Genomic DNA, 27,299 nt, shown 5'->3' with positions numbered 1-27,299 from the left:
CAGAGTAGGGAAAAACATAGGTCAGTCCTGAGCAAATGGTCAACTCTTTAAAGAAAAGATCAATACCAGCAAAGACTCACTCAAGCACTGGAAATGGGCTTTCACACTGCTATTCAGTCATCTGCATTGGGAGATGGAAATTTTACTTTGTGAGGCTTTCTGAATCACTGCGTACACAAAGATTCAATGAACTGGCAGTGGATAAATCATGTCATTTTTTCCCATGTATTATCACGCCACTGCAGAGAAACTTGATCTTAAATCACCCCTGAAAACTTCTGGATGTAGATAGTTTTTGAGGCTATAGATCGGTTAGTTTCCAGAATCCATGTACAAACCGGTAGTAATAGGACATATTGTCCTCAGGCTGTCGAAGGTGACTGAGCATGACCACATCTCCCCCTTCCTTCAAATGCAGAGAAAGCACATTCTCTTTCATTCACCCCACCTGATCCCCATCTTGCAGTCCATCACACTTGGTCCTTCAAAATCAGTTAGCAAGTCATCCAGCTGGATGTAGCTCTCGCCATCTCTTTCCACCACACCATGGAAGCAAGGGACGCAGGAGCGTAGTGGGTCTTTCATCAATCGCTCAAAACACTCCTTTTCATTCTCTGACAAGCGTTTGAGAATCTTCCCACTATCAGCTGCCTTGAAACTCCCTACAAAAAGAAAATCAAACACTTGCTGACAAGATTGACAAGCAAAAAAGAAAAACCCCTTCCCCCACCATTCCAGTTTCATCTATCTCAGTTTCATGGCAGCACTTAGAGATTTCCCCTGAAGAGATAAGGCGTTTTTCATAAAAAATAAAACACACAGGACAAGTAGTTGTTAGCAGTGAAATCTGTTGGGATACATTCCCATGTCAGAATTTATAGCTTTAAGGAGTGCAGTTCTTCAGGCCATTGGGCTGTTTGGGATTTTTTCCATGCTAGTCTTTGCAAGGTTATTAAACAATACTATACTTACTAAAATGCACAGGAAGAAGACACAAGCCAGAATTCATTAATCCTCTGACAGGCTATTTTAAAGCTGCATAACACTGGCAGTGCTGGCTTTGTCCCTAATCCGCACACAGGGTGATACACCTGCTGAGCGTGTCCGGACGGAGGCAGCGCAGTCAGTCAGTGATAGATAAACAGCCAGAAGCCAAGCACTGCCCTTTCCACACAGACACACATGCTGTGACTGTGCCTGCGTCTGCCTGCAGGTACTGCCTCTCCTCTGGAAACCTGCTAATCTGCTAAAGCCCTGCAGGTACAGTCTGGAGGGCAAGTGTGCTTTTTACAGCCCTGTGTCTGAATGGCATCCAGGACAAATGACATCTGCAGAGGCCACAATTAGCAGTAATCAGCCTCCACCTGTCCGGGGTTTCCAAGTGCTCTCTTGTCCTGCAACCCGCTGACAGCATCTGACATGTTTCATTCAGAGGCACTCTTTAATCTACACAAAATAAACTGGGCACCAAAATAGGAGCCTCATTAATCCTGGGGATAACACTCAACCTTTACCACAGTGGGTTCCTTCGGCCATTGCAAACTGGTTCTTCTCTGACAAATCCTAGAACAGGCATTGCCTCGTCAAAAGGGCAAGGCTGGTAACAGCCCAGGTTCTAGTTCAGAAAAAAACCCTCATATCAGAGAAGAACAGCTGCAGAAAGGATGGAGTAAACCCAACCACAGAACACTGCTGAAAGGAAACTGGAACAGTATCTCTCCTAATCAGCTTCTAGTAAACTCTTAAGCCTCCTCTTCCACCCTACCATATGAGTCTCCAGAAGGGTTATGATGACACGACCAATGCATCACTCCACACAGATGAAGCCAACTCACATCTGTGACAAAAACTGCATTAAGACTGGGTTGTTTTGGCACTTCATGTGATATAAACCAGATCCAACAACAACACTGTGCAAAATGCAGCTACTCAGTTTCAAGGGCTCAGTGAATTTCTCAGCACAGCTTTGAAGTGCACCATAACAGGGCATACACAGAGGTGGTTCACATACTGCATTACAGCACGATGCAGCGTAGGTGCCTGCCCACATGTGTACTAATAAAGCCCCGCTAGCACTACACAGGAATTATATGAAGCATGAGAGACACAAACCTGATGACTTCTCTTCATTGTTTTTTTTTTTTTGCCTTACAAATGAAACTAAGCCTACATCAGGAGCACACCTACCAATTTTTACAGACACAAAACTAGAACCAAGCTACTCCTTGTACTCATACAATGAACAATGACAGACTCACAATGCAAACACCTGGTCAGAAAGGCAATTTTCCTATTTGCTCTCCATCCAAGGACCTACATTCAGATGAGGGGTTTGGAGTGGTATTAGAAACACTGTCCTTTCCAGGGCTGAAGCATATACAGAACAGTATATTTATACAGTATATGTAATATATAATGGACAGTAATCCTTCCCCCTAGAGAACTAACTACTGGCTACTCAGTCAGGAGAAATGACCCCATGCTGCAACCAACAGCATCAGACAGATTAGGGCTTTAGCTTCCCAATCTCTTGTTTCCCTCTAACAAGTATTTTACATATATCACCTTACAAGCCTGGCCCTTCTCCAGAGTCTGACCATTACTTCCCTGCTCATCTCATTATTCAGGTATATCACTCCCACTTCCCTATCCACACCACAACCAAAACACATTTTAGGTCACAGATTTGTGTGATATTGCCTGCTTCCGTTTTACCTGAAGGAAGGAAGGAAACAGAGAAAGAGTGTGCTCCTTGCTGCAGTCATCCTCACTCCAGAGACAAACGCATTTAAGATACCCCTCTCACCTGTGTGCCCAGCCAGCTGCACCCATGAGTAGCGTTTCTTGAAGGGGCTGATGACTGGTAAGTTAACCATGGTTTTAATTGTATGCCATGCTTTTTTCTGGAAAAGAAAAAAAATCTTAAGTTGGGCAAAAGCTGAAATCCTGACATGGCACAAATGTATTACATAGCTTCATGCACACTGAATTGTTCCTCACTAATGTGTAAGTGCTCAAAGGTGGAACCACAAAGCAAACACTATCATCATTGTTGGAAAAATATGCACACAAACCCAAGAACGGACAAACAAAGATAACGCCCTGCCATGCACAAGAAAGCTGCCTATAAGGAGGGGAAAAAAAAAAAAAGTCAGACTGCACGTCACAGGCCTGTTCTTAGCCACACCTCACCCTCTGTGTGTGAGTCACACAGTATGTGGACAGCAGATGCTGAACGAGCACACACATGCACACAAACGCACATTTAAGTTTCCATGAGACATGCACATAAGCTGCTTGTCACTGTCAGCAACACTTCCTTTCCCAGGGAACTTCAGCATCACCTCACGCTTAACAGCTTTTAACGAGTCAGCAGGTAAATCTTACGTGACACATGCACAGAATGTGCATCTCTAGTTGGACACGGAGTTCTCCCAGGTCCCTCAGCACCCATTGACAGTGTGCTGCAGAATCTACTCCACGTCTTGAATTTTCCTACTCCCCCCCTCTTTCCCAATCCTGTTACTTTTTAACAAAGCTGGGCATTGCTCTGGAAACCTTTGGCTGCAGCTGGGTACCGCTGCAGGCAGACAGGGAAACAGAACAGCTGCTCACAAAGAGCAGCTGAGTGTTCTGTCACAAAGGCAGGAAAAAGAAAAAAAAATAAAAATAAGGAGAAAGTGAGAAAGTCTCATGCTCTGGAACTGAAACCTAGGTGGGAGAGAACCACAGTCCACCAGTTTTCATGTTACACTTGGAGGGATCCCAAAGTGCTTTACAAACAATGAGAGAAGGCTCAGTTCTCCTATCACTAGAACACAACACCCTGCTGGAGAAGAAAAATGGAGCTGCACAATATTTACAGCATGACAGTTTAGTGCTGAGCAGGTTTTGTTGGGGTCAAGTGCAGCTAGGGGTTTGGCTGCATTTACAGAACTGCTTATCAACAGCCCAATTGGAAATCACTAAAATCAATGGGTGGCATTAACATCACTGAAAACAAGTTTAGGTGCTTGCTCATCAGCTGAAAAAATACTCATTCAAAACAACTGTGTCTTCTCTAGCATGGATATTTATTTGAAGATTTAGGTGCTTAGGATACCTAATTTGTATTGTCTTCTACACTCTGAGTGAGAAACAGAAAATGTGAATTTGCAGGCAATGATACACAGGCAAAATGTTGCTATTCAGATCATTCTCTGACCTGCCCATGCTTCTCCCAAACTTATTAACTTACACCACATTTCTTGTAAAGTACCCTCCAGCAACACTGGTCACTGTGTGAAGGCAAAAGCCTGCAGTTATCTTAGAATGTATCAAGAGGATATATGAACCCACAGACAAAAGCGATTTTTTTTTTTAAGGATTTGCCTTCACAAGAAAGTTTTAAGTTATATTGTTACGTCACTTAAATTCAAAGCATTATTGCCATATGAGCATACTTACTCTGAAATGAGATTGCTTCTACCTATTTAAATTTGGTTTTTAATGGAGTTCAAGATGAAATTAATTCACTCTTAGCCAGATATGTGCCCCATGCAGCAGTGATACTTTTGCAAACATACTATGACAGTGAGAGGAAGCATCCAGAGAAAATCCTGGATGTTTGAGAATTATGAAGACTCAGTTGCACCTATTAAAACTCCACAGATGTTTCTTGCTCTAGCTAAACTCCAATTTCATAACTAACTTCTGCAGGTTCATATGCTATATTATTTGGATTTCATATTTCTTATAATTTGCTTTAAACTGTTCCAAACTGCAGCCTCGCAGTGTTGAACAATGACTTGTGTCTATTGCAGACCCAGCTACTTTTCTGTGAGGATGAGAGAGACTCTTGTACACCACTTAAACATGTCCATAGCCTCCTGCTGGAGGAAAGTGCAATGTAAATACTGTTTTTCAAATAGCAAAGAATTTTTTTTTATAGTTTGTCAGATTTCACTGATAGCAGAAGCTCTTCAGTCTACTCTGCTGTTTCTGCTTCAGAAGAACAGAGCCCCAAGTTATTTAAACAGTAGTTGAAAAAAAACATCCTTATGAAGAAAAATGACCTCTTTGAATCTAGCTCCTGCCAAAGATTTAGATTTTTAAGATTCCAGACCAGTTTTCAGAACAACACTGCTTTTTCCCCATCCCTTAATCAGAAGTCAGCATTGCTCCATAACTCTGCCATAAAGACCCCATACACATCATAACATTCCACTCCTAACAAACTGCATCCTTTTTCCCAATGACTTGTCATACTGCTATACGCATCAGTAACGAGAAGCACAGATTCTCAACGAATGCACATCAACTGTCAATGCAACATCACACTCCAGTGGCTCTCCTGCCTCCTCCCTCCCACCTAACACTAAGAAGCTGAAGCTTTTATTTGTACTGTGGGCGTGAAGGAGAGACAATGGGCCAAATTCAGCCCTTGCTCAAGCGGACTTTGGCTGCTTAGGTTACGGCTGCCTTGGATAAGTATGTTTAAGTTACTCATCCAATAACTAGACACTGACAATTTTTATTTACCTTATTTAATTTTAAATAATCTCTTAACAAATCTCTCCTCCCTCTCAAAGTAGGGAAAGCAGAAGGCTCAAGCTGGGAGGGAAAGGATTGCCTTCAGACCCATCCTGCAGGGAGTGATGCCATCAGCAGGGGTTCAGTTTCGCTTTCGTCTACCTCAATTTCTAGTCTCCCAGCTCAGTTAACCCAGGGTACAAATTGCCAGGATGTAAGCAGGGCTGCATGCTGGTAGAGCAGTGGTTTGAGTGGGAAGATGAAAACTTTGTGTGCTTGCTGTAGGAGGAATCATTCTCACTTCTATTTCTAAAGCAAGATCTCTTCTTCTTCTTTGTTAGCAATGGCATTATGTGCTTTTCAAATCACTGCTTTATGGTGCAATGGCAAAGGGGGTTTCTACCACTGTCCATCTGTACTTGCAGCCTGATCTCCCTCCTTCCTCTACCTCTCTGTTTCTTCTAGATTCCTGCTCAGTCTTCCCTGACTTTTTGCTCTGACTGCGTTTCTCCACGACCTCGCTTCTTCTAGATTCCCATGGGAAACTCAGGTATCTCTGTATTGTATCTGCATTCAGGATTGTCTGAATCAGATGCTCTTGACATCACTGATGCTATTTTATATGCCTCAATATGTTCAAGAGTTTTCCAAAAGAAGAAAGGCATTCCAAGAGAGCCAAGAAGCAAATTATTAACATTCTTAGACTCAGCATGTAAGTTACTCAACGTGAACTTTAACTGACACATGATATAAACCCACCTGAGCAATAAAAGGTGTGGGGCAATAAAGAGGGAAAAACAAGTTTTCTGCCAGTGGGGCAGGCCATGTGACAGTCTCTGTCATGGCAAGTGTGCCCCTGGCAGCAAATGGACAAAATTTCAGGGAAGAGAATGGGAGAAGGAATTGACACAATGCTGCCACAGCGCATGCAAAGGAACTGTGGTAATCTGATCTGCTACCTAGATTACTCTCTTGACTCACTTTCCTAACTTTGAAGCACACATCCATGCAGCAGATGTGGAGACCTGCTCTGTGCATATGCAGACAAGATGCTGGCCAGATGAGGTATTCCCAGTCTGTTCAACCCTGGATAAAGGTGGCTGCTGGCATCGTGTCTATCCATTGAGGAAGAGCAAAGAGCAGCAGTAACCAAGCACCGCTGGTTTGTGTGAGCACGGCTTTCTCCAGGCCTTTTCTCATTATAAGCATGCAACTTCACACAAGACCAGCATGCAGAGGCACAGTCATGATGAGCCTGCACAAATATACTGGAAGACTTGCTTCATGAAAATCCACTGAACTCTGAGAGGTTTCATCCATTTCAAGGAGTTTGGGCTCAGACCCCACTGTCCCCAAGAATAAATCTCCCAGAACTACCAGGCTTTCTTGAAACCCTCCCATCACTTCAGGACATGAGCTGTAACATCCTAACAGGCAAGCTCACTGAGGAGATTAGTGCAAACTCCCTTAATTGGATAGGATTTTTTAGTTGCTGTTGTTGTTTTACAGGCAGTACAGAACAGCATCTCTCTGAGCATATGCTGAATCCCTCAGGAACAGGAGAGCCACTCTAATTCCTAAAGGCAACAGCAGAGAGGGACCTGAACCTTCCTCTGTTGTTCTGTGGAAAAATAAATAAATCTCTCACTTATTTAAGGGTAAAAAGAAAACAATAATATCTCAGTTCTGTGAATGTCTGAAACAAATGTAACTACCCTCAGGCAAGAAATGGCAAACAGGTAACATACACAAGAATTTGTTTCACTTAGGACTTTTTAGCAATTACAATAATTAAAAACATCAGTGACATCTAAATTAGGAAGTGTTGGGGGTAGAGGGAATAAGAAAAACCTTTCTTTAAGAAAAGTGAACTAATTCAGCTTTCATAATTCTAGCACATTACTTGAAATTATAATGAGTTAAAGAACAAAAGAACACTAAAATTTGATATAAATCATAAGGGGTCTTTAAAAACATCTATGATTCCATCAGCAGCAGAGTGGAGGTGTAGTTTCTTGCCTGAGCTGGTAAATCATCATGGAAATTCGGCTAGGCTACTGCAAACAATGACCTTTGAATCCTTTTATAGGGTAAATTTCAGTGGTTTCTTTATCCAAGATCCTGTTGTCTTTTTCTTTTTTTTTTGGTGCACTAGTACAAAGCCTACATAAAAAAGCTATTATGACAGCGAGAAACAAAAGGATAATGAGAAATTTTTTTAGGAATCCTTTTTTTTTTTTCCTAAAAGGCTTTAAGAAAGAGTACTTAATTGTCAGTCATCATTATCTACTGTTCTCTTAAAGTCTTTACATCATTTAGGCTAAATTCTGCCACTCTGGGACATGGGGGCTGAAATCTAATCTGTAATGCTGGTTGCCACTGCCTACTCAGTGTCTCACCAACTCCTAGAAGGAGCAAAGTTCCTCCACAGGGACTTGTAAGGAGTACAGAAAACTATAATTATCAAAATGTTATTATGTGCATTTTAGAACAATCCTGTAAGAGCCATGTGCCCAAACTGCAGGAGCACTGAGCAACCCCTTGCCCAGGGATGTTGGCCAGCACATGAGAAGGTGATGAGTGTTCGCCTCTTTTGGGGCACAGTAACCACAGGAAGAGTGTCTGAAAAAGTAAAGTGTTTGGGAACTTATCAGACCAATTAATAGCTGGAACTGCCTTCTATGAGCAGGCCCAAAAATAACACTAAGAATTACTAAACTGTGTATCAGATATGATTTATCCAGACACAGTATTAGCCATTCTCCAGTGGCTCACCTTTTTGCTGGGCTGGCTTTTTTGCCCCTCTTCTCTTCGTTCCTGGTCACACGCTAGCATCCATGTTACTCTGAGTGACAAATCCTCATGAGGTCCACTGTATTACTCACACAGGTGTCTGAACTATCAGTGCGAGCAGATACCCAGCTCGTTACCTTCTGTTCATAATTGTTTCTTTTAAACTCTGCATCTTTTACAGTATTATTACTGTTTCATAGAACTTGTCAGGTTGGAAGGGACCATGGTGGGTCATTTGGTCCAACCTCCCTGCTCAAGCAGGGTCATTCTAGAGTACGTAGCACAGGATCCCATCCAGATGGCTGCAGACTATCTCCAGTGAGGGAGACTCCACAACCTCCCTGGGCAACCTGTTCCGGTGCTTGGCTACCTGTGGAAGTTTTACCTCCTATTCACGTGGAATTTCCTGTGCATCTGTTTCTGCCCATTGCCTCTTGTCCTGTTGCTTGCACCACTGAGCAGAACCTGGCTCCATCCTCTGACAGCTCCCTCAGATCCTGACAGACATTGATGAGGTCCCATGTCAAGTATCTCTTTTTAAGGCTGAACAAGCCCAGCTTCCTCAGCCCTTCCTCGTAAGAGAGATGCTCCAGTCTCCTAATCCTCATCAAAGCCCTTCTCTGGACCTGCTCCAGGAGCTCCATGTCTCCTTGTACTGAGGAAACCAGATGCAGCCTCACAAGGGCTAAGCAGAAGGACAGAATCACTTTCCTAAACCTGCTGGCAATGCTTTTCTTAATGCATTCCAAGAAACCATTGGCCTTCTTGACCTCCAGTTTTACTTTTTATAGTATACACACTTACTTAAAATGGTTTTTAAAACCTCTGACTTAATTTTATCTACAAAATCCTTGACTGCTTTATTTACCATAGTTTATTAAAACTGAAAGCAGTTTGAAAGCTAATTTGTTTTCCTAATAATTTATGCCATTTTATTAAAGTAAATAATTTATAAAATTAAAATAATATATTTTTTCTTTGTTTTCATTACTGTTTGCCATTTTATTTGAATTGGCTTTGACCTGACATATTGGACCTACACGGGTAAAGAACCTAAATATAGGTCTAGAGCTATTAACCGTATTATTTTAATGGACTAAACCTAGTCCAAGCAAAACTTTGTTTTCATCTGTTTCAACACAGTCAATACCTGCCATTACTATAAAAAGCTTCCATGAGAAGTAATTTTGAGCAAATCACAAACAAGAAAATTACTGGCCTAATTTAATTACTGTGTAATTAGATCAGCTTCTTTCTCTGTGTGAATGTAGTCAATAACAACAGTACTATAATTACAATCTACTGAAAAAATAATCACACAACACTTAAGCAAAGTATCTACTGCTTTGTCAAAATCACAATACTCTACTGAGACAAGTTGTTATCAGCACAATTTCCCACAAACCAATGACTTTCCGTAGGCACAGCTTCCCAGCAGCCAGCTTCAATGGTTATTATGGATTTCATTTTTTCAAGGAGTACAGCTCTGGGACGGTTCACTATATGGCTTCACCTCATGAAGAGAACTGAGGATCTGAGTGATGTTATATAAGAAAAAAAAATAAATTAAAAGATAGTGAGAGTTGCTGAGCAACACAGTATCTTTCCGGTTACAGTCAAGAAATTTGCCTATCAAGGGATTCTGGTTTTGAGCTGTTTCAGTTTGAGGCTTAGTGTAGTTGTCTCTGCAGATCTGAAACAGGCAGGCAGTCATCTTGGTCAGATCCAGATCCTGAACCAGCTGACATTTTGAAGCCAAATGTAAGCAAAACATAATTATCCTAGGTGTTTCTTCTAGTAATATCTACAGATATATACATACACATCCATGCATGCTTTTAAAGTACCTAAAACAGATAGTAAAAGCCTTTGATTGCAGATGATCAAAATTCCATTGCTTTTTTTTTATAATTATCCATCCTATAACAACTCCAAGGCTTGGGATTATCTAGTACTTGAAGAAACTTAGAACACCTAACAAGACATGGAGCAAGTGAGGCATACATGACGTTTTCACCACATTTGTTGGCAGCAATATAACTGAAATATCCAGAACTGTTCTGTGTAGGGAAGCAAGGTGCAAGATTTTCCCACAGCTAAAACAAAAATGCCCCAAACAACAGCAAATCCCTGAATTTATCACAGAAGGCACTTTATACTTGCAGCAGCCAGTTTCTGTGCTCTTGCCCCTTATTAAAGGCTCCTGGAATCCTCAAGCTCAGGAGATTCCTGCTGCCAAGTCTACTACCCACTTGGCTGAATCAGACATGAATCACAAATCAAGACAAAGATCTCAATGGGTGGGAGGTGAAAGAGCAAGTTAAGAAGGAGAATGCTCCCCAAACGTACGTGAGTGAACCGTCACACAAACCTTTATCACCGAGCTTCTGAGTGCAACACTTAATTCAGCTCCCAAGGTAGGGTAAGGCTCCTACAGCAACTCGCTTAGCCCCATTATTACCACATTTCACCTTCTCTTGGTCCTGGGAAGGAAACAGGTTTCTGAAGCACCAAACACTAATACACACAGGAGTCAGTGTTCAGGACTAGAGGAAAAGCTATTTGGGACCAGAATTTTGCATTGTGATAACTGACATCTGGCCAGCCTGGTCCAGAGTCTAGAGCTCAAGCATCAGCTTTGGAAAGTCTGTGCCCTGACCTGCAACAGCATCATTCTTCACACTGAGGTCTGGGCCAATAAATGCCAACTGGTAATTTGGCTGAATCACAGCAAATGGCCCTCTGCCAGGGCAGCTGTGTTACTTCAAATGCTGTCAGCTGTTGCTCAAGGAATACAGTGTAACCACATCCCTGGTCAAGTATATCCCTGAGCCTTCTCCAGACTCTGGATGCCTTGACAGCCCTGACCATCCTTGTATCTTAGTCCCCAGGGGAACTTAACACTCCCTGCTCTGTCACACAGTTGATCTTCCCGCGATGTAGGAGTGCCAGCTGGAGCTGTAAGACTGGTAATCAACAGCAAGGGAGAACATGCACTCCTGAAGAGCAGCAGTTCACACGCTACACAAGCAGCCTCCTTGAGCAGCACCTCTCATCAGACTGCCAGGCAAACTGTGAACACACCTTCATCTCTCCCTCCCCCTCTTTCACCCTCCAGCCTCCAAACCTTAGAGGAGAAACAGAGCTCAGCCTGTTCTTAGCCCCTGATGCCTCTGGCTTTGCACTCAGCCATGGGTGAGGGCCACAGCTGCTCAACCAGCACTTGGCAGGTGTATCCTCTGACTGCAGGCTTCCATTTCCTGTTTGTGCTGCACTCACCACGGGCTGGGCTAAAGCTTCAGAGTCATGAGAAACTTAATGCAATAAGTTCCTGTGTTTTCTCCCCTGTGGTGCCTCACCATGCAGTGAGATGTACACTTAATTTGGTTTTGTGACTCTATAGGATAGTTGGTAAGCTTGCAGGGTGCTCACTATGTCTGGACTAAAGGAAGAGGTGAAGGTAAGAGAAATGGATGGTCAGTACCAGACTCAGTTACTAGGAGCACAAAATCCCACGACCATCCCACAGCTGGATTTTACTTGTACACTCCAGGAGCAGTTCCCCTCCAAATCAGAGGAAAATTAACTACAAAGAAGCAAAAGTCTTGCTTGCCTTCCTGCAAACAGCATCAAGAGCCACAGTCTGCTGACTACTCTGCAGGGATCTATGTCGACATTTTGTTTCTGGTTATTACCAACTGAAATATCTACAACCTCTATATTAATCCTGGGCCAAAAGACAAAACAATAAAGTAATTAGATGGCTTCAAAGGTGCACTGTCACAAGGGCTTCTTTCATTTATCTCACAGATATGTTGTAAAAGCTGATACTGTTGACTGAAAGACGGATTTTACTTCAACAAGAATAAACGTTTTCTGTTCTAAAGGATACTAAAACCATCTGTCTTCCATAGCAGACGCTAAACACGGCCACTATCCCTACTTTCACAGCTTGTGGTCTGCTCTGAAAGACACTGGCTCTCTAACGGGATGGAGCTCTGCCACCTGTCCTTAGTGAACACAGGAAAGCTGAACCAACGACATTCTGCCCCTAGCAGGGTTCTGCCAGAACATCATTCTTGCTGGAAACTGAAATGTTATTATCCAAGAAGTAGATGGAAAGTTCCCACTGCAGGAAAGTTGACTCAGAGCCCAAACATTCAAGATTTATTCAGGCTGTCCATCACCCAAAACAGATATGTGGTAAATCAAACATCACTTCAGCAGATGGTGTGGCAGAAGGAAAGAAATCTTTCTTAACCTCCAAAACAACTGCAGTTTAAATCTTCAGAAACAGTCTAGCAATTTGACAATTCTCTGCCTGTCTTCCACATCTCATGGGTCACTGACTGACATCTCCAGTCATGAGAAGGGGACATCTAGAAAGACAACACTCTTTACGTGATAAAATAAGCTCAACATCCTATCAGGTAGGACACAGAATTATCAGTTCCAAACAGGATGAATATTTGGAGCTACTTAAAACCCAAAGAGATCCACATTTCTCTGTTCATAGACCAATAAATAGGTTTAGCCTAAAACATAATCACAACTTGTTAAGGCACGAATGTGTCATTTGTGAACTGTGCATGACCTCAAATCCAAATGTACAAGTGCCAATCCATTTAAATCAGGTGTGGTTTCTGCGTAACATCAAGAGAGACTGTGTTCTGGCAAGAAACCAGGAAATAACTTCAATAAGCTAATCTCCCCTGAGTGAATTTGGGAAGGAAGCTGAGCATGTGCTTCATCTTATTTGCAATGGTGGTGCAGCCTGTTACCTGGAGACACAGCTCTATCCTGCCTGCCCAGCAGTTCAGGGCTAAGCTCACCACCACTTCAACATCCCACTGAATCAGAGGCCAGAGAAGAATCTTCAGTCTGAAGAGACAAAGAGAAATAAAGAAAATTTTAATGCTTATATTTTCTTACACTTCCCAATTTGCCAGCAACTACTACCATCCAACAAGAATTGCAAAATTGTTTTCTACTAATTGGTCAAAGACCCCTCTCTTCCTATCCCCAGCAATCTGGGTTAGTGGACAGATGTTGAAAGTTAACCTTGCTTTCAACACATCCTCATGTAAGGGACCCAGAAGGTGCATCCCACACAGCTTTGAGATTCTGCCTGAAAGAAATTTAACAGTGGAAGACTATTGTACTGTAACTAATTTTTTCTATAGGAAAAGATAGGAAGTACAAGGACAGAATTAAGGCAGCTGCATGTAGATATCTACATGCATATAGAGAGGTTACTGACAGGTATTGATTTTTAAATTTTTTTATGTAACTTTTCTTTCCTACCAAAATAATTCTGCTTCTAAACTGTCAGACAGTCATTTGCAAAAGATCTGAGCAAATTTCACTGCTTCAGTATGGAATCTAGGTCCAGATATGTGCCCTTTCTCTGCTCCAGCTCCCACAACTGCAGGTTATAACAACTCTACTTCAGAACACTGCTGAATAATTAAAGTAATTAGTGCTTGTAAACTAAATTAAAGGCACTCAAATGAGAGAGTCAAGTACTCAAATAAGCAGTAATATAGTGTTAAGTAAAAAGACTTATTAGGGTCTAAAAATATGTCATGTAAAAAACAGACCACACATATACTGGTAACAGTTTACCAACTCTCTTCCATCTATCACAAGACAAAGTCCAGCACTCCACCACTCCTTCCGTGTCTCCTCTCAACTGCCTCTATCCACTATCCTCTAAAGAAGCATAAGGAGTTACTGCTTCACCTGTGGTGCACTGTACTGTTCAAACAGGGCCCACCCCTTGCCATGGAATGCAAGTGTCAACATGTGATAGGCACTGCTGCTGAGCAGGGTGTGGTGTTTACCTAGGGAAAGCCACATCCTTCAACCACTTTAATAACTCCAAGCTTCAACACAGTATAACTCTGAGATTATTCCAAACCACTCTGTTGAAAAGATTTTGAAACAAACAAAAAAAAAACAAAAAACCAACCCCAACCAAACAAAAACCAACACTCCTATTAATGGAATGTGGCAACGATTAAAAAACCTGTAATTCTACAGAAATGAGGACTCTTCACCTTATCCCACTGGAGCAAGAGGCTTCCAAGGCAGTTGTTTGTTTTTGAAGCAAACCTGAGAAACTCTTCCTTCCCCAAGACAGCCCTAAGAACTATGTAAGGAATACAGAGAAAAGATGATTTCTCCCTTGAGCAAAACTACAGGATCAAAAGATACTTTCTGTTAACAGAACAACATAAGAGAGGTGAGTTGAATTCCACCTCTGTATCAGTAGCAGCTAGCCCCAGAGACAAGGGGTTATTTAAGAGTTTAATTTCCATAATGTAGCCTTAAGAAAGAGAATCAAATTCAAACCTTACATAAGCACGAGTGACTCAACTGAAGACTGAAACTGAAACAAGGCATCTGTCTTCCTGAAGAGTTGTGGGTGTTTGAACAATAGCAAGTGTGTTTTACGGAGCATGTTTCCTCTGCCCGGAAGGTAAACGTGTGTTCACCATCAGGATACTGGAGAATCCCACTTTTGTAGAAGCATAAGCATCAATTGCCAATTATTAAGATGCAAACCTATCTAAACATGAAGTAAAATAAACAGAGTGTAGTTTATAAAGACAATTTATCTATCAAAATTTTTATCTCACGGTAAAAAAGATTTTAAAACCCCCATAAAACTTCAAAGAACTTCATACTGTTGGCTCCTAGCAACAGAACTGCAAGCCACACTCCCGTATCCTGCACAACCACCTACACCAGCCTCCTGAAATATGGAGCAAGCAGCAGTTTCTGTGCCACATTGGACACGGGTAGCAAAACCCAAGAGCGACCAATAACAATTTCCCAGGGCTCAACAAAGAGAAGACAGACATTTGAAACGTCATTTGCAGAAGGGTGATGACCTACACTGAACACACGGTAACAGGCCACGCAGAGAAGTTACTTCACAAGCCAAGACTGATAGTGCTGCCCATCTACTCTTTTTCTTGAAGTATGCAACATAAAAAGAATGCTGGTGACTTGGCTACATTCATCCTATAGTCCCAGACAGGATTGTTGCCTGTAAAATCAGAGGACTGAAAAGGCAGACTAAGATCAAGACACAGAATTATAGCAATGGAAGAGCAATATTTCTAGAGATGATGCAGAAAATCCCAATGGATAAACAGGGACAGAAGACACATGATTAGTTATCAGTCACTCCAGTTTTAATATTGGAATGGGAAATCATAAAATCAGGATATCAGCCAGTCCTACTGCTGGAAAAAGACTTGGAGACTGTTGGCATAGTGATTAACAATCACTGGACTGTTAGAGAGGTCAGGATTTGCTCCCTGTCTCGGTGTCTTTGCTGAAAGCAAGTAATTTTCTTTGGTCTCGCTATGAATTTTGGAAAAACAACTCAAAAACTATTATAGGGGCCTGATTAATGCCCAAATCCAGGCAGGCCATTAGTCCAGAGAGAATTCTATAGGCTTACTTCTTCCTAACACATAAAATATGGCTTCATTATTTTTTCCACTGACTGCCTTTGGTAGCCCTGGTGGCACCATGAACAAGAGATAGGCAAAAGCACCTGAAAATCAGGAGTGTCCACTTTAAAATCATTTCATAGGTTTTTCAACAGAATGGCAGGACCTGTCCTGAAATGAGTACCTCAGGATTTAATTACTTACTCCTTCTGGGTTGGTACAAAGAAGGCAAAAAAAGTTCCTTATTTACAAGCAAGACAATACAAAGTGTACCAAATTATCAAAAAATTCTGATGCTCAGCATTTTGCTTTATGAAAAGTGAGAGCTGAAGCGTAGGAAGGTTTCTTAGTTTCTTCAGTTTACATTTTCATCTGAACAAAGCTGACCCTTTGTAGGGTCAGCAATCCTGTTCCTACAGACCATACATGGGTGGCAAAGGAGGAAGCCCACACCAAGCAGAGCTTATCATGATTAGAATATTCAGGTCAAGTGCACTTAGCCAACAACCCACTCAAACCCCACACAAGATAACAGCTGATCTGCATGCAAAAACACTGTTCACATAGATTTATATCCTTTCTGCTGCATCACATAAGCATACAACAAAGGAGAAGCATACAAAGGCCATACAGACTTCTCTAGCTCTGCCTCTTTCAGATCACGGTCTCAAAACCCAGATTTCCTGCACAAAGCACCAATGCACAAGGATTCTTTATATGTGTTTCATTTTCTGGTGATTTGCTCTTAGTTACCCACCTCAAAAAAGAGCTAAAACTGGTTTGCTTCAGATTGAACAATTCTATCAAAACCCTGAGTTGTTTCCAAGGCTAGAAAAAGATTCATATTGACCCCACTACAAAATTTCTAGTGAATCCTCTGAAAAGCTTTTTAACCTTGAATTTTGAGAAAGGAGCCTGAAATCTAGGAAGAGGAGTGTTTTCAAAAATGGGAGGAGCAGAAGTCAACCTAACAAGGCCTGGCAAGTTGTAAGAACCTCAAAATTAATTTGCGGTAGACTCTCATTAGTATTTCATTACCTTCTGTGGAGACTGCTGGGCACAGCACACACAAGGGATCAGCATAGCTCAGCTGTGAGGGATGTGTTCAGCCATGCACAGGAGGTGAGCTTGAGGAGGCTCAGCTGTGCACCAGGCAGCTGTGAACTAGGTTTTCCCCACACCAGAGGGCACCTGTCACGGTGCCTGAAGAGCCTCTCCAAGTGCAGTCCTCCTGTGAGTGCCCTCTCTAGCAAGGGCACATTGCCCAGGCCAGGCAGTGCCGCCTTGCTCCACAGCGTGCATTTTGGAAAGGGAGGGAAGATGAAACATCACTGCCTGATGTTAGCACTTTACGCCCCTGGAACATGTTCAGACCCAGAACTACATTTGTGCTGGAACTTTAATAATGCCTTAAATGCAAAACTGGGTGCTCAGAAGTTAGAAATTTTCAGAATTGAAGTTTTCGGTACAAACTTTAAGACAACTGTTACTGCAGCAGTAGACTGTTTTCCAAATGTAAATGAATTTGTTTTCACAACCTGTTCAGTGAAGTGTTTTATTCATAACTTGTAGGGAAAAATTCTGAAGGAAAGATGGGTTAATTATTTAGTTGGGAAAGTTATTATTTGTTTGTTTATAGTTACATAATAGTTATATTTATTTATTATAAAAACTAATTTTGAAAGCTTAAACTGAGGTGTCAGCCTTTGCTTTTTCTAATACCCAGTGTTATACAATAATGCAGAATAGTGCTGTAGAACAGCTCCCATTAACTTTGGCTGCATGTACAAATGTTCAGTGCTTCTGCTAGTAAGGCTCACTCTCAAGTTAGTAAAAGAGGAGAATGAAAAAAAATACTGTTATTTGCCATGGTGAAAGCCTCCATAAATAACTTCCCTAGTCTCTTACCAGGCAAAGAGGGACTGTGAAACTGTGAAAGGCAGCAGTTCTCCACATCAGCATTCAGCAGCGTTAAATTGGGAAGTCAGCCTTTCCCTTCCTGTGATCTGCTGCAGAGCTATCTGTGAATAAACAGAGGTTCTGCAATACATGTCATCAGACACTGTGGAACTGTAACTTATCCTTTGAGTTGACTGAAAATACAGAACAGTTGAAACTCATGAATTCTGTGCATCAAGTGCTAACCCTGCTTGTGATGAAAGACAGTAGAACATTAACATACCCACACTGCAGGCACGTGAATTCTTTCATTACATACACTTTCAATGTTTGACTAATGACTTCTTAATATAGTTGTCACATGTTCTCCTGCTTTTTTTGAGAATGTATTTTCCTTGAACTTTAAAGCAATAATCTCCTTGCCTATTAAGTTTTGCTTTTCCCTCTAGTCCTTCCTCTCACATTTCCAGTAGCCTTCCCAACCCCTGTCAGTCATTCCCCTTCCGTCTGGTTGTACATAACCTGAGCCTGTCACAACCCTCTTATCTCCTTCATCTCCAAAGTTCTGCTCTTGAGTAGCCTGCATTAGAACCTTGCAGCTGCCCTTTGCAATGTGTGTACCCATAAGACTGGTGATTTGAAAGCACAAGACAGAACCACTACCTGTGCCATGTGCTCAGAGGTTCCCTGAAGGTTTTCAGCAGAGGTGGTGATTTCAAAGCACCTGAAGAGTAGTACCTCCAGTAGTGGAAGGTGCTGACACATGGCAACAATGCTCCCTCCATTTCCAAAGTACGTGCTATAGAGTGAGCCAGCGCTGGCTGGTGCTGGTGAGAAATGCCTTCTCGTATGGGAAAACTCAATTCACAGCTGTCTGGTGCACAGCTGAGCCTTCTCAAGCTCACCTCCTGCGCCTGGAGTGGGATGGCCCTCACAGCTGAGCTCCATTGATCTCTTGTGTGCCCACAACACACAGACTTAGACTAGCACCAGCATCTCAAAGGTGAGAAGTAGAAGTCTGCATTTGATTCAACACTCCACCACAGGAAGCAAACGAAGTAGAGCACAGAAAAGTAGTTCTGTCTTGAGTGAACATCACTAGAAAGAACCGCTGCAGCATTCTAAACTATATGGAGCTGCTTGAAAAGAGCTGAGACACAAAGAAAGCTGTGTTCTCTGTAGCAGCTCAGAGTAGTGAATGCAGCTATAACTAAGACTGGATCACTTTATGTTGGGATTTGGTAGAGACCAGGAGACAAAATCAGTTATATTGATAATAAATGATGATTTCTTACCATCACTGAAAACAAAGACCTTCTCTCTCTATGCAATGTTGAATGTAATTTACCAAGAGACATCATTCTTATCATGTGGAAGTTGTACAAAGTATGTATGAAGTTGTAGGAAGCAGTTTCTGCTGATACATCCCAAGTGAACTGTGCCATTCCCACTAACTCACACAGTTCTGCCACATCGTTAATCCTCTGGATGAATCAGACACATTTCAGCACCAATGACAACCAGACATAACCTGTTTCTACACATATTCTTTATCACCTGTAATCACACCTCTGTTAGAATGTGGCTCATGTATAGATGAGTTCAGAAGGCTGAATAAGAACGGCAGAATGAAGTTGAATGTGAGTATAATAAATATGGTATTTGTGGGCTAATAGAGGTAAACATTTGAAAGTGTTTGCATCACTGTGTCACCTTACCTGGATATTTCAGCCTGTAAATATGGAGTGCTCCTGGATATTGGGTTAATGACAAACTCCCACAAAGCAGTGTCTGTGTCATGCTTGCTACAGTCACCAACTGGCCTGGAAAGTCTGCCCCAAGCTCTAAATCTGGATTGTGGCAATTTTATGATTGCTGCTTCAAATGTGCTCTCAATTTGTCTTTGGCTAACTTCTTCGCAAGCTTGCCAAGGAATAGAAGATTTGCGAAGGAGCAACAATAGCCAGGCCTGATGGGTTCAGGGTAGGTTTCTATACCGTCAGTCTCACACCTCCATGTTTTGGAATGTAAAAGATTTCATTCCTTGTGAGAAGCTCAGCATTCATCAAATCCACTCAATGTACAAAAAATCCACTCAAATGCTGCTGGTTATGTGTTATCCCAGAAAGCATTCTCCATTACTGACTGGAATGAATCAGTTAAGCATTGGAAACAACACAGCAAAGTATTTGCTAGCCTGACATTGGATGAACAGGTAGCCTCTCACCCTTCCCTATGCTTTTGTTCAAAAGGACTTGATGGAGACTAACACCTGCTTCCACTCCCCTCCTTTTTTATTATATTTTTCCCCAGGTATGCTATGCTCTGGACAGACAATGCCACCTTACCCAATTTGTGAGCTTTTGAGATGAAGCTCTGCTGGTAGAGAAGAGCACTTAAAACTCAATTTAAACCTACGCTGTGCAAGATCCAAATTAACATGGACTGACAAGCCAGTTTTCTCTGCCTCAGCCCCCTTTTGCTGCAAGAACTACCCCGACTGTGAAAGAAGAGAAACAGACCCAACTGCTGCTGTACATCAGATCACCTTTTGTTTCCAAGATATGTAAGGTTAACATTACTTTTTCTACCACCACATTTTACAGATAATCACTACAAAATGCCATATGATGATCCTTAGTTTTTCTCAGCCCCTGCTAAACAAAACAGCTATTTACCACATAAATACAATGTGCATTCTCAGCTTCCAACATTAAATTGCATCACATTGTGAGCATTTAATCAAAATGATCCACTTTAACACATTCCATTTATAATAAACTTTAGATGTGAGTTGAGGTAATTTTTGAATATGTCAACTACCACACTAATTACACATGGTAATCAAATTAACCAGTTAAAAAATATTCACTCTAATCAAACCAATCTAACAGGGTAATAGTGTCAGAACCCAAAAATATACAGACATGCAAAATTTCCAACCTACTGCTCCAGCTACTACCCTTATACCTTTTACGACTGGCATGGGTTTTCACAAATAAAATATAAAAAATGATATAAAAGAATAAAAATATACTTAGGTATGACCTGTTTAAATATGCATCACCCAGTGATGAGGAGTTGCTGTAACTTTTTCCCACCTTTCCAGTTGTAACAAGCATTATAAGGAGGTTTGAACTATAAAAGTGGACATACAGAGAAACTTCTACAACACACCCAACACAGCAGGTCCATAAGGAAAAGGTTATCACAGAGTTCTCTCAGCTTTAGACTGTATGCCCAAACAATATGTCCATTAACATATGAGAAATGAAAATTATCAGAGTGAAATTGATTCAGAAGAGAAGAATCTTGTAATCTCTAAGTCACCATTTCAGCTATATCCAGGATTAGAAACTCTTATCTGATAAGGCATTTAATTGCCTCTCTCTCAACTGATTTGAGAAGTGCTAAGTCATTTCCTTATAGACAAGAATCCACATTTACTAATAAAAATTCACCATTAGACCTGATACTGCTGATGTTTTGACATACTCTACCACTGCGAGGTACAGTGGTGAAGAATTCATCCTCAAACTGAGAGATGGCTCTCAGTTCAGAGTTTTGTTCCAAGTGCTGTGCAAATACAGAACATGACTGCTGTTCACCTCAAATTTGTTCAGTATACAATGGGAAGATTCCAGTATTTGGGACTATCATTATAAATCTGTATGCTTTTAGCAGCACGAAATGTATTCCATTAAAAGCAGCTGCTTCATGAGCAGAACACTAGAGAAGGTAGTTTCTACTTCACTGGTATCTACTGTCCTGCACCCTTATCAGAGTATCTACAGCTTGTCACTCACTGTCTTCTACAAACTTGTTCCAAAAATCCATCAACCTCCCTAACATTTCCACACCTCCTCATAACTTTCTCCCTTTCACCCCTGTGCCTCAACTAGTGCCTTCCACATTCCCTAACCTCAACAGCCCACAGAAATGTATGATCCCTCCCATACTTTCTCCTAATTAGCCGCAGGAGAGGAGACACTACCTGCTGCAGCTGGATCCAGCACAGGAGCACCTATGGACTAGCCAATACGCACACGCCAATTTGCCAGTCAACAAGCCAAACAGAAGACAGCTGTTAATATCCCCTAGGACCTTCTCCTCCCAAGAAGAAAAAGTATGACTTATTTTGGTTTCCTCTTCCACCCAGTCTGACCTTTGTGAAACTTTAAAGAGCTCTTGAAGAAACTTTGAGATGTCTGTGCCACTGCCAAATTTGGCTGAAACCTACTAAAGCAGTTGAAATTGAATTGATAGAGTGATTACACAAGCTTTCTTTCCTTTGGAGAGTAGGCTAAAATCCCATTAACAGTCTTACTTATGTCATCCCGTCATTCCTATTCTTCATTTAAAAATAACAATTTTATTCTACTGCATTAGCTTATGTAATCCACCCCTGAGCCAAAGTAGTTGAAACTTTCATTCTGTATTTATTAATTTATTTAGTTAGTTAGCTATTAAGTGTGTGTGCTTTTCTATACACTTGCCCACTTTTAAGATACTTGATGCTATGAAAAATAACATCAAGAAGATCATTGAAACCAAACCAAATGCACTTCCCTAAAGAATATCCCCCAAAGTTTCTCGACTGGTATCACTGCAGGCAAGAACTGAACTGCTTTTTCTGTAGCAAACTGTCAGCTGTTCTCATGGTTACGGTTCCAGAAATTTGGAATGACAGGTCACAGTTATGAAAATGAGTAGATTTATTTGGCATGCTTCTATCTAGTAAATAACATTCTCCTATAAAGAGGACAAGAGGCTGCTGTACATTATCATGGTGTTTATTCTCTGTGAAAACCACTCTTTAAAGTCTCTGTCCCAACAAAGAAGGTGCTAACCAGACTTCGTACTTCTCAAAACTGCTCACTCACAGAATGAAGACAAAAATATGTAACTCATATATCCTCTCCATTACTATAAAGGCACCACTGATGTTTTCACTGCAAGATTCAGCTGTGTATATACACCTCTCAGACAGCATGAAGCAAGGCTACAAAAGTATGCTTCCCATTTAAATGTAGGAATGTTAGCTTTTGCCATAGGGTAAAATCTATTCTGTCAATTGGCTATTTAAAAAATAAACAATATTTCTTAAGTTAACTGCCAAGAGTTACAAAGCTTCAAATATGGCATTATGCAGTTTCCATTAGCACAGCTTTGCACAGTCGGTTTTCACTGAACCCCAAGTTGAACAAACGGGACAGCAGCAGAATAGGCTTCTCTCATACTTACAGCCCTCCACTGCTGGAAGGGTCTTCCTTCAGGAAAGCCAGGGCAGCCCATTTTCAAAGCCTCTGCTAATTACTGCAAAATGGCATGAATAACTTATGCAGAGAAACTGGAACACCACCCACTGAGCTTCTCTCAAAGGTGGGCCTGCCCAGATGCGAAGAACAGCACTTTGTCCCAGCGAACAGCACTTCGTCCCAGCGGAGCCAGGCTGGCACTGCACTGTCATCGTCAGCCATCGGCCCCAAGGTATTCACTGCCCCCACACGGGCCCTAACACTCCAGGGACATGCCCACGTACAGTTCTCAAGAAGAAACAAAAATCATCGTCATGATGTGTCAATCCATCCAACCCCAAATGCTCTGCGAAATACTTAACTGAATCACTCATCCCCTTGGAAAGTTGTTTGCCAAGTGAACTGCCAAGGAGAGCTGTCCTCCAAGGTATACAGAGACAGCACTCCCAAGCATACCAGCCTGAGATTTAAGGCTTGAGAACTCCAGGGCAGAAAGTCCTGCACACAGAGCCTCCTGAGCTTCCCATCTCACACACAGTCCTGCACAGGCAGCTTGAGAGCCCAGAATATTTTAGACTCAACTGGGTCTTGATCTCCAGGTCAACAGTAGAGAGGCCTAGGAGGGCCTTCTTCAGCTTAGGTCTCAAGTTCCTGGGTCTCCAGATGGAAGCCTTGAAGCTCTGATAACAGGAACATTATCAGAACTTCTACTCCCACAGTTGAGGACCTGGGCAAGTTTCCAAGGTCCCTGGTAGGCACTGGGGAGCCTGGTAGGCTTGACAACCCAGCAGTTCTCTGAGCACTGGTCTGAGCTTAATCATAAGGTGCCAAATTAACTTCTAATATTTCCAAAGAAAAGACTCAGGGAGTTCCCCAATACAAGAGAGGTTTTAAAATGTCAAAATTTCCCACAAATTGGGAAGCAGTAATTTTGGCGCAACTCTGATTTGAATTTCCTTCAGAAAAGTCTCTATGCTTTATGTTATGCTCTTAGAACAAGCCTGCACCTATTAAAATACACTGAGAACAATAAATATGAACAAAATGTTCCAGACTGCCTCTAAATAAAATCTTTAAAATATAAAACCATTCCACAGGTTATCCTAAAATTTGCAGTTCTTTTTACCTGCATGTGCTTGCCTTGAACTCAAAGCCTTCCATTCTAAAACAAACATTCATCCTGCCTCAAGATTTACGATCTGAAGGGACACATCCTGTAAAAAAACCCCCAGAGGTTCAAAGCATAAACTCCAACTTTGGCATGGTATGAAGTCACTGCTTTGCTGAAGAAACAAGACTGGACAGCATTGTCCAATACCAAAAGACATCAATCACGAGAACTGTCCTGGATGCCTCTCGGTATTGGCGAGAAAACAGTACGGCCACCTGAGATGAAGGACAGTGAACCTGACCGCAGGAGAAACAGCAGATTCCTGGGATTTCAGCTCTTGGTGGGTAATGCAGCAAGTTAGGGAAGGATGAACCATGTAAGCAGTCACTGAGCAGGTGAGCCCATTTATTAGATAGTGCCATGAAGCTCTGCTGGTTTAGAGTCCTAGGTACCAGTCCCTGCTCTGGTTTCACAACTTGCCACAGAAGGGATAATGAGAGAAAGTAAATCAGTTCCTGGTGCACAGTTTTCCCCATCTTCCCCTACACAGCAGGTATGGAAATGTAACTCAGCCTTTTAAAACATCGAGTATTTTACCTGTGTTGAGGGAATACTTTACCAAGGAGGCATTAAACAGTCCTGCAGCTGCACTAAACTTTGGAAAACTGCAAAAACTTTTTCAAAAACTGAATTTACTATAATACTATCTAAGTTCTCATTTTCCCCACACACCTAAATGAACAGGATGGTCTCTCAGAGTTTAAAATATTTATAATATGGGTATTTTTAGTTTGTCTATAAATCAATGTTAGAGATCTCCTTCTTTTAACATTTTATTTTCTTGTAATTAAAAGGTGACTATAAAGACTTCCTAAAAGATAGTACCACTCACATGATAATGCATGTCAGACTACAGGGAAGGATACACTCCCAATCACTTGGGTCTCAATATTGCATTTAGTACCAATGATTTAGGAGATGCAGAAGCATAACCTTTGAGACAGCACAGCTTCTCATCTGAAGAATCAGTTTTGCTTCAGTCTGTATTCACACAGTTTAACCAGCTGCCACAATGCCATCCCAGAGTTCTCCTACTGCTGAAGCGTCATCACTTAATTCTTGCTCCCCATTAACCACACATACTGCCAGAACAAGGATATTGAGTCAAATGATCCTATAGCCCTTTATTATCTTTAACTTTTGTTCTCCTGCTACTTTCACAAAATCGTATAGCATGTATTTTAGAAAAGAAAGCAAAACAACAGTAATTTTTTCCTCTGCAAGCCAGATTCTATCTCAGAATCAAAAGTACAAACTGAGTATTATTATTATTATTACAGGTTTCTTGATTCTCAAAATGACAAAGTACAAAACCCTTTTGTTTTTTTCTCTTCCAAAATCAGGCCACAAGTTGATGCAAACAAAACCAATATCGTGCATAGCATAGTTCCTGTACTATGTGTCCTTTAAAGTAGTAAACCCACAATTACCATGAGAAAAGTCCAGCTGGAGGTATCACCTACAAGTTGAATTACTTCTTCATTATACCTTTTTTATCAAAGCATATGTTCTGCTTGAAAACAATTCAGCACCAATGAGTTGGCAGTAGAACAACTTAAGCAGTGGTGTCAATGCAGGTGGGAGGGGGAATTCACTAAAGCTACATTTTTCAGGTACAAAAGCCTGAGAAGCACGCTGTATGGAGTCAGGCAAATATACATCAAAGACCATGAAAAAGCAACTAACTATATGCCTTCAAAAGTGCACTTCATGGATGAAAGCTGCCAAATTGCAGAGGGGATTTACTGAGAAGAATGTGTTGCTGCCAGAATGGACAAAAGCATGCATTCTATCCTTTCCAAGCTCCTCCCCATCTCCTGTCATGCTCACAGCAAGAAGCGGCTCAAAAATTGACAACCACAGACTCCAGGACTGAAAGAGACAAAAAATACCTGCTGGGAAATGCCTGGAAAAATTTTATTTTGAGCATCTGACACAGGAGACTGGAAAAAAGAAAAAAAACATCCCACTTATGATCAAAAAACATCTCCTCATATTCTTGGGACATAAAGTACAATTCCACAGCAGAAAGAAACGGCGCACACCTGGCCGGGTTTTTTAACAGCCCACGTGCAGAAGCGCTTTTCCAACAGGCGCAGCAGCCTGAGCACCGCAGCGCACTGCTGCCGGCCCAGGACAGGAGTTTCCCGGAGTTTGCGTGGAGTTGGGTCACGGAAACCTCACTCCAAGCGGGAGCATCTGGTGGCCCCTGAGGAGCCAGGGAGGCACCCAGCTGCCCGGCCAGGCTGGCCCGGGGAGGGGGCAGCGCGTCCCGGGAGAATCTCTCACCCCGCGCCCCTACCTGGCTCGTGTCCTCGCCGTGCTCCAAGTGCACGATGCCCTGGCTCCTACACTCCGTGTCGCTCAGCACGTCGTCCTCCGAGTCCTCCAGGAGGGACGAGGAGCCGGTGGAGGAGACCGAGGAGTTGGACAGCCTGCGGGACTGCAGGTGCAGCGAGCTGCCCGTCCTCAGCCCGCCGCCCTCCGGCCGCGCCGGCCGCGCCGGCCGCGGCTGGGGGCTGCCCTGCGCCTCCTCGCTCTCCTCGGCGGTGACGGTGAGCCGGGGGATGACGGGCGGCAGAACCCCGTTCGGGGGTCGGCAGCCCCTCTTCGGCCGGTCGGGCAGCTGACGGGCGGCGGCAGCGGCGACGGCGGCGCAGCGAGCCTCGAAGAGGGAGCAGAGCTCCCCCACGGTCAGCCGCTTGGCCCGGCTGAGCTCCGGGCTGCTGTGCAGCCCCGCGCGGGGCTCCATGGCGGGGTCGGCGCCGGGCGCCTGCCGAGCAGCGCTCCAGGACCGGCGGCCGGTGGCGCGCATGGGGGAGCGCCGCGCCGCCGCCGGGGAAACTTCTTTGTGGCTCAGTCAGCCTCCCGCGGCTGCCCGGAGCCCGGCGGAGAGGCGCATCTCCAGCCCGCCCTGCCCGGGCAGCTCTGAGTCACCCGCGGCGACAGCCGGAGGCTGCTACCGTGCCCGCTGACCCGGCGCCAGGGCCATGGGGGCGCGCTGAGCCCGCCCGATCGCCCGCCCGCCGCCACCGCCCCGCTCCGCCTCGGCGCTGAGGGGAGGAGCGAATCGAATCGAATCGCATGGAGTCGAGTCGAGTCGCGCCGCGGGAGCCCCTGCCCGCCCCTCCCCGCCGCCGTCACCACCACCCTTTTGGTTTCGCTTTGCCTGCGGCGGCCCCCGGGGAGCGGCCTGGGGGC

At 42.9% G+C, this 27,299-nt stretch overlaps 1 protein-coding gene across 7 annotated transcripts in view; it reads right to left on the bottom strand.

Annotated features, from left to right (window-relative positions):
• ITPKA (inositol-trisphosphate 3-kinase A) overlaps positions 1-27,299 on the bottom strand; it is a 44,226-nt gene extending 16,927 nt beyond the window's left edge. For 3 of the 7 annotated variants that reach the window (XR_009277193.1, XR_009277190.1, XM_058835060.1), the window contains exons 1-4: positions 26,401-27,289; positions 25,991-26,041; positions 2,807-2,903; positions 449-662 (exon numbers count right to left, since the gene is read on the bottom strand). Coding sequence is in view for 5 of the 7 variants with exons in the window: in XM_058835060.1 (XP_058691043.1) it covers positions 449-662; positions 2,807-2,903; positions 25,991-26,041; positions 26,401-26,913 (875 nt within the window). In the remaining 2 variants the exon portion in view is untranslated. Of the gene's footprint in view, positions 1-448; positions 663-2,806; positions 2,904-25,990; positions 26,042-26,400 lie in introns of all 7 variants that reach the window. The other 4 variants (XM_058835089.1, XM_058835082.1, XM_058835099.1 and 1 more) reach the window with 3 other exon arrangements.

Source organism: Poecile atricapillus, chromosome 1 (assembly GCF_030490865.1).
Source record: "Poecile atricapillus isolate bPoeAtr1 chromosome 1, bPoeAtr1.hap1, whole genome shotgun sequence".
Classification (NCBI taxonomy): domain Eukaryota; kingdom Metazoa; phylum Chordata; class Aves; order Passeriformes; family Paridae; genus Poecile; species Poecile atricapillus.
This window is presented reverse-complemented; position numbering and strand designations above follow the sequence as displayed.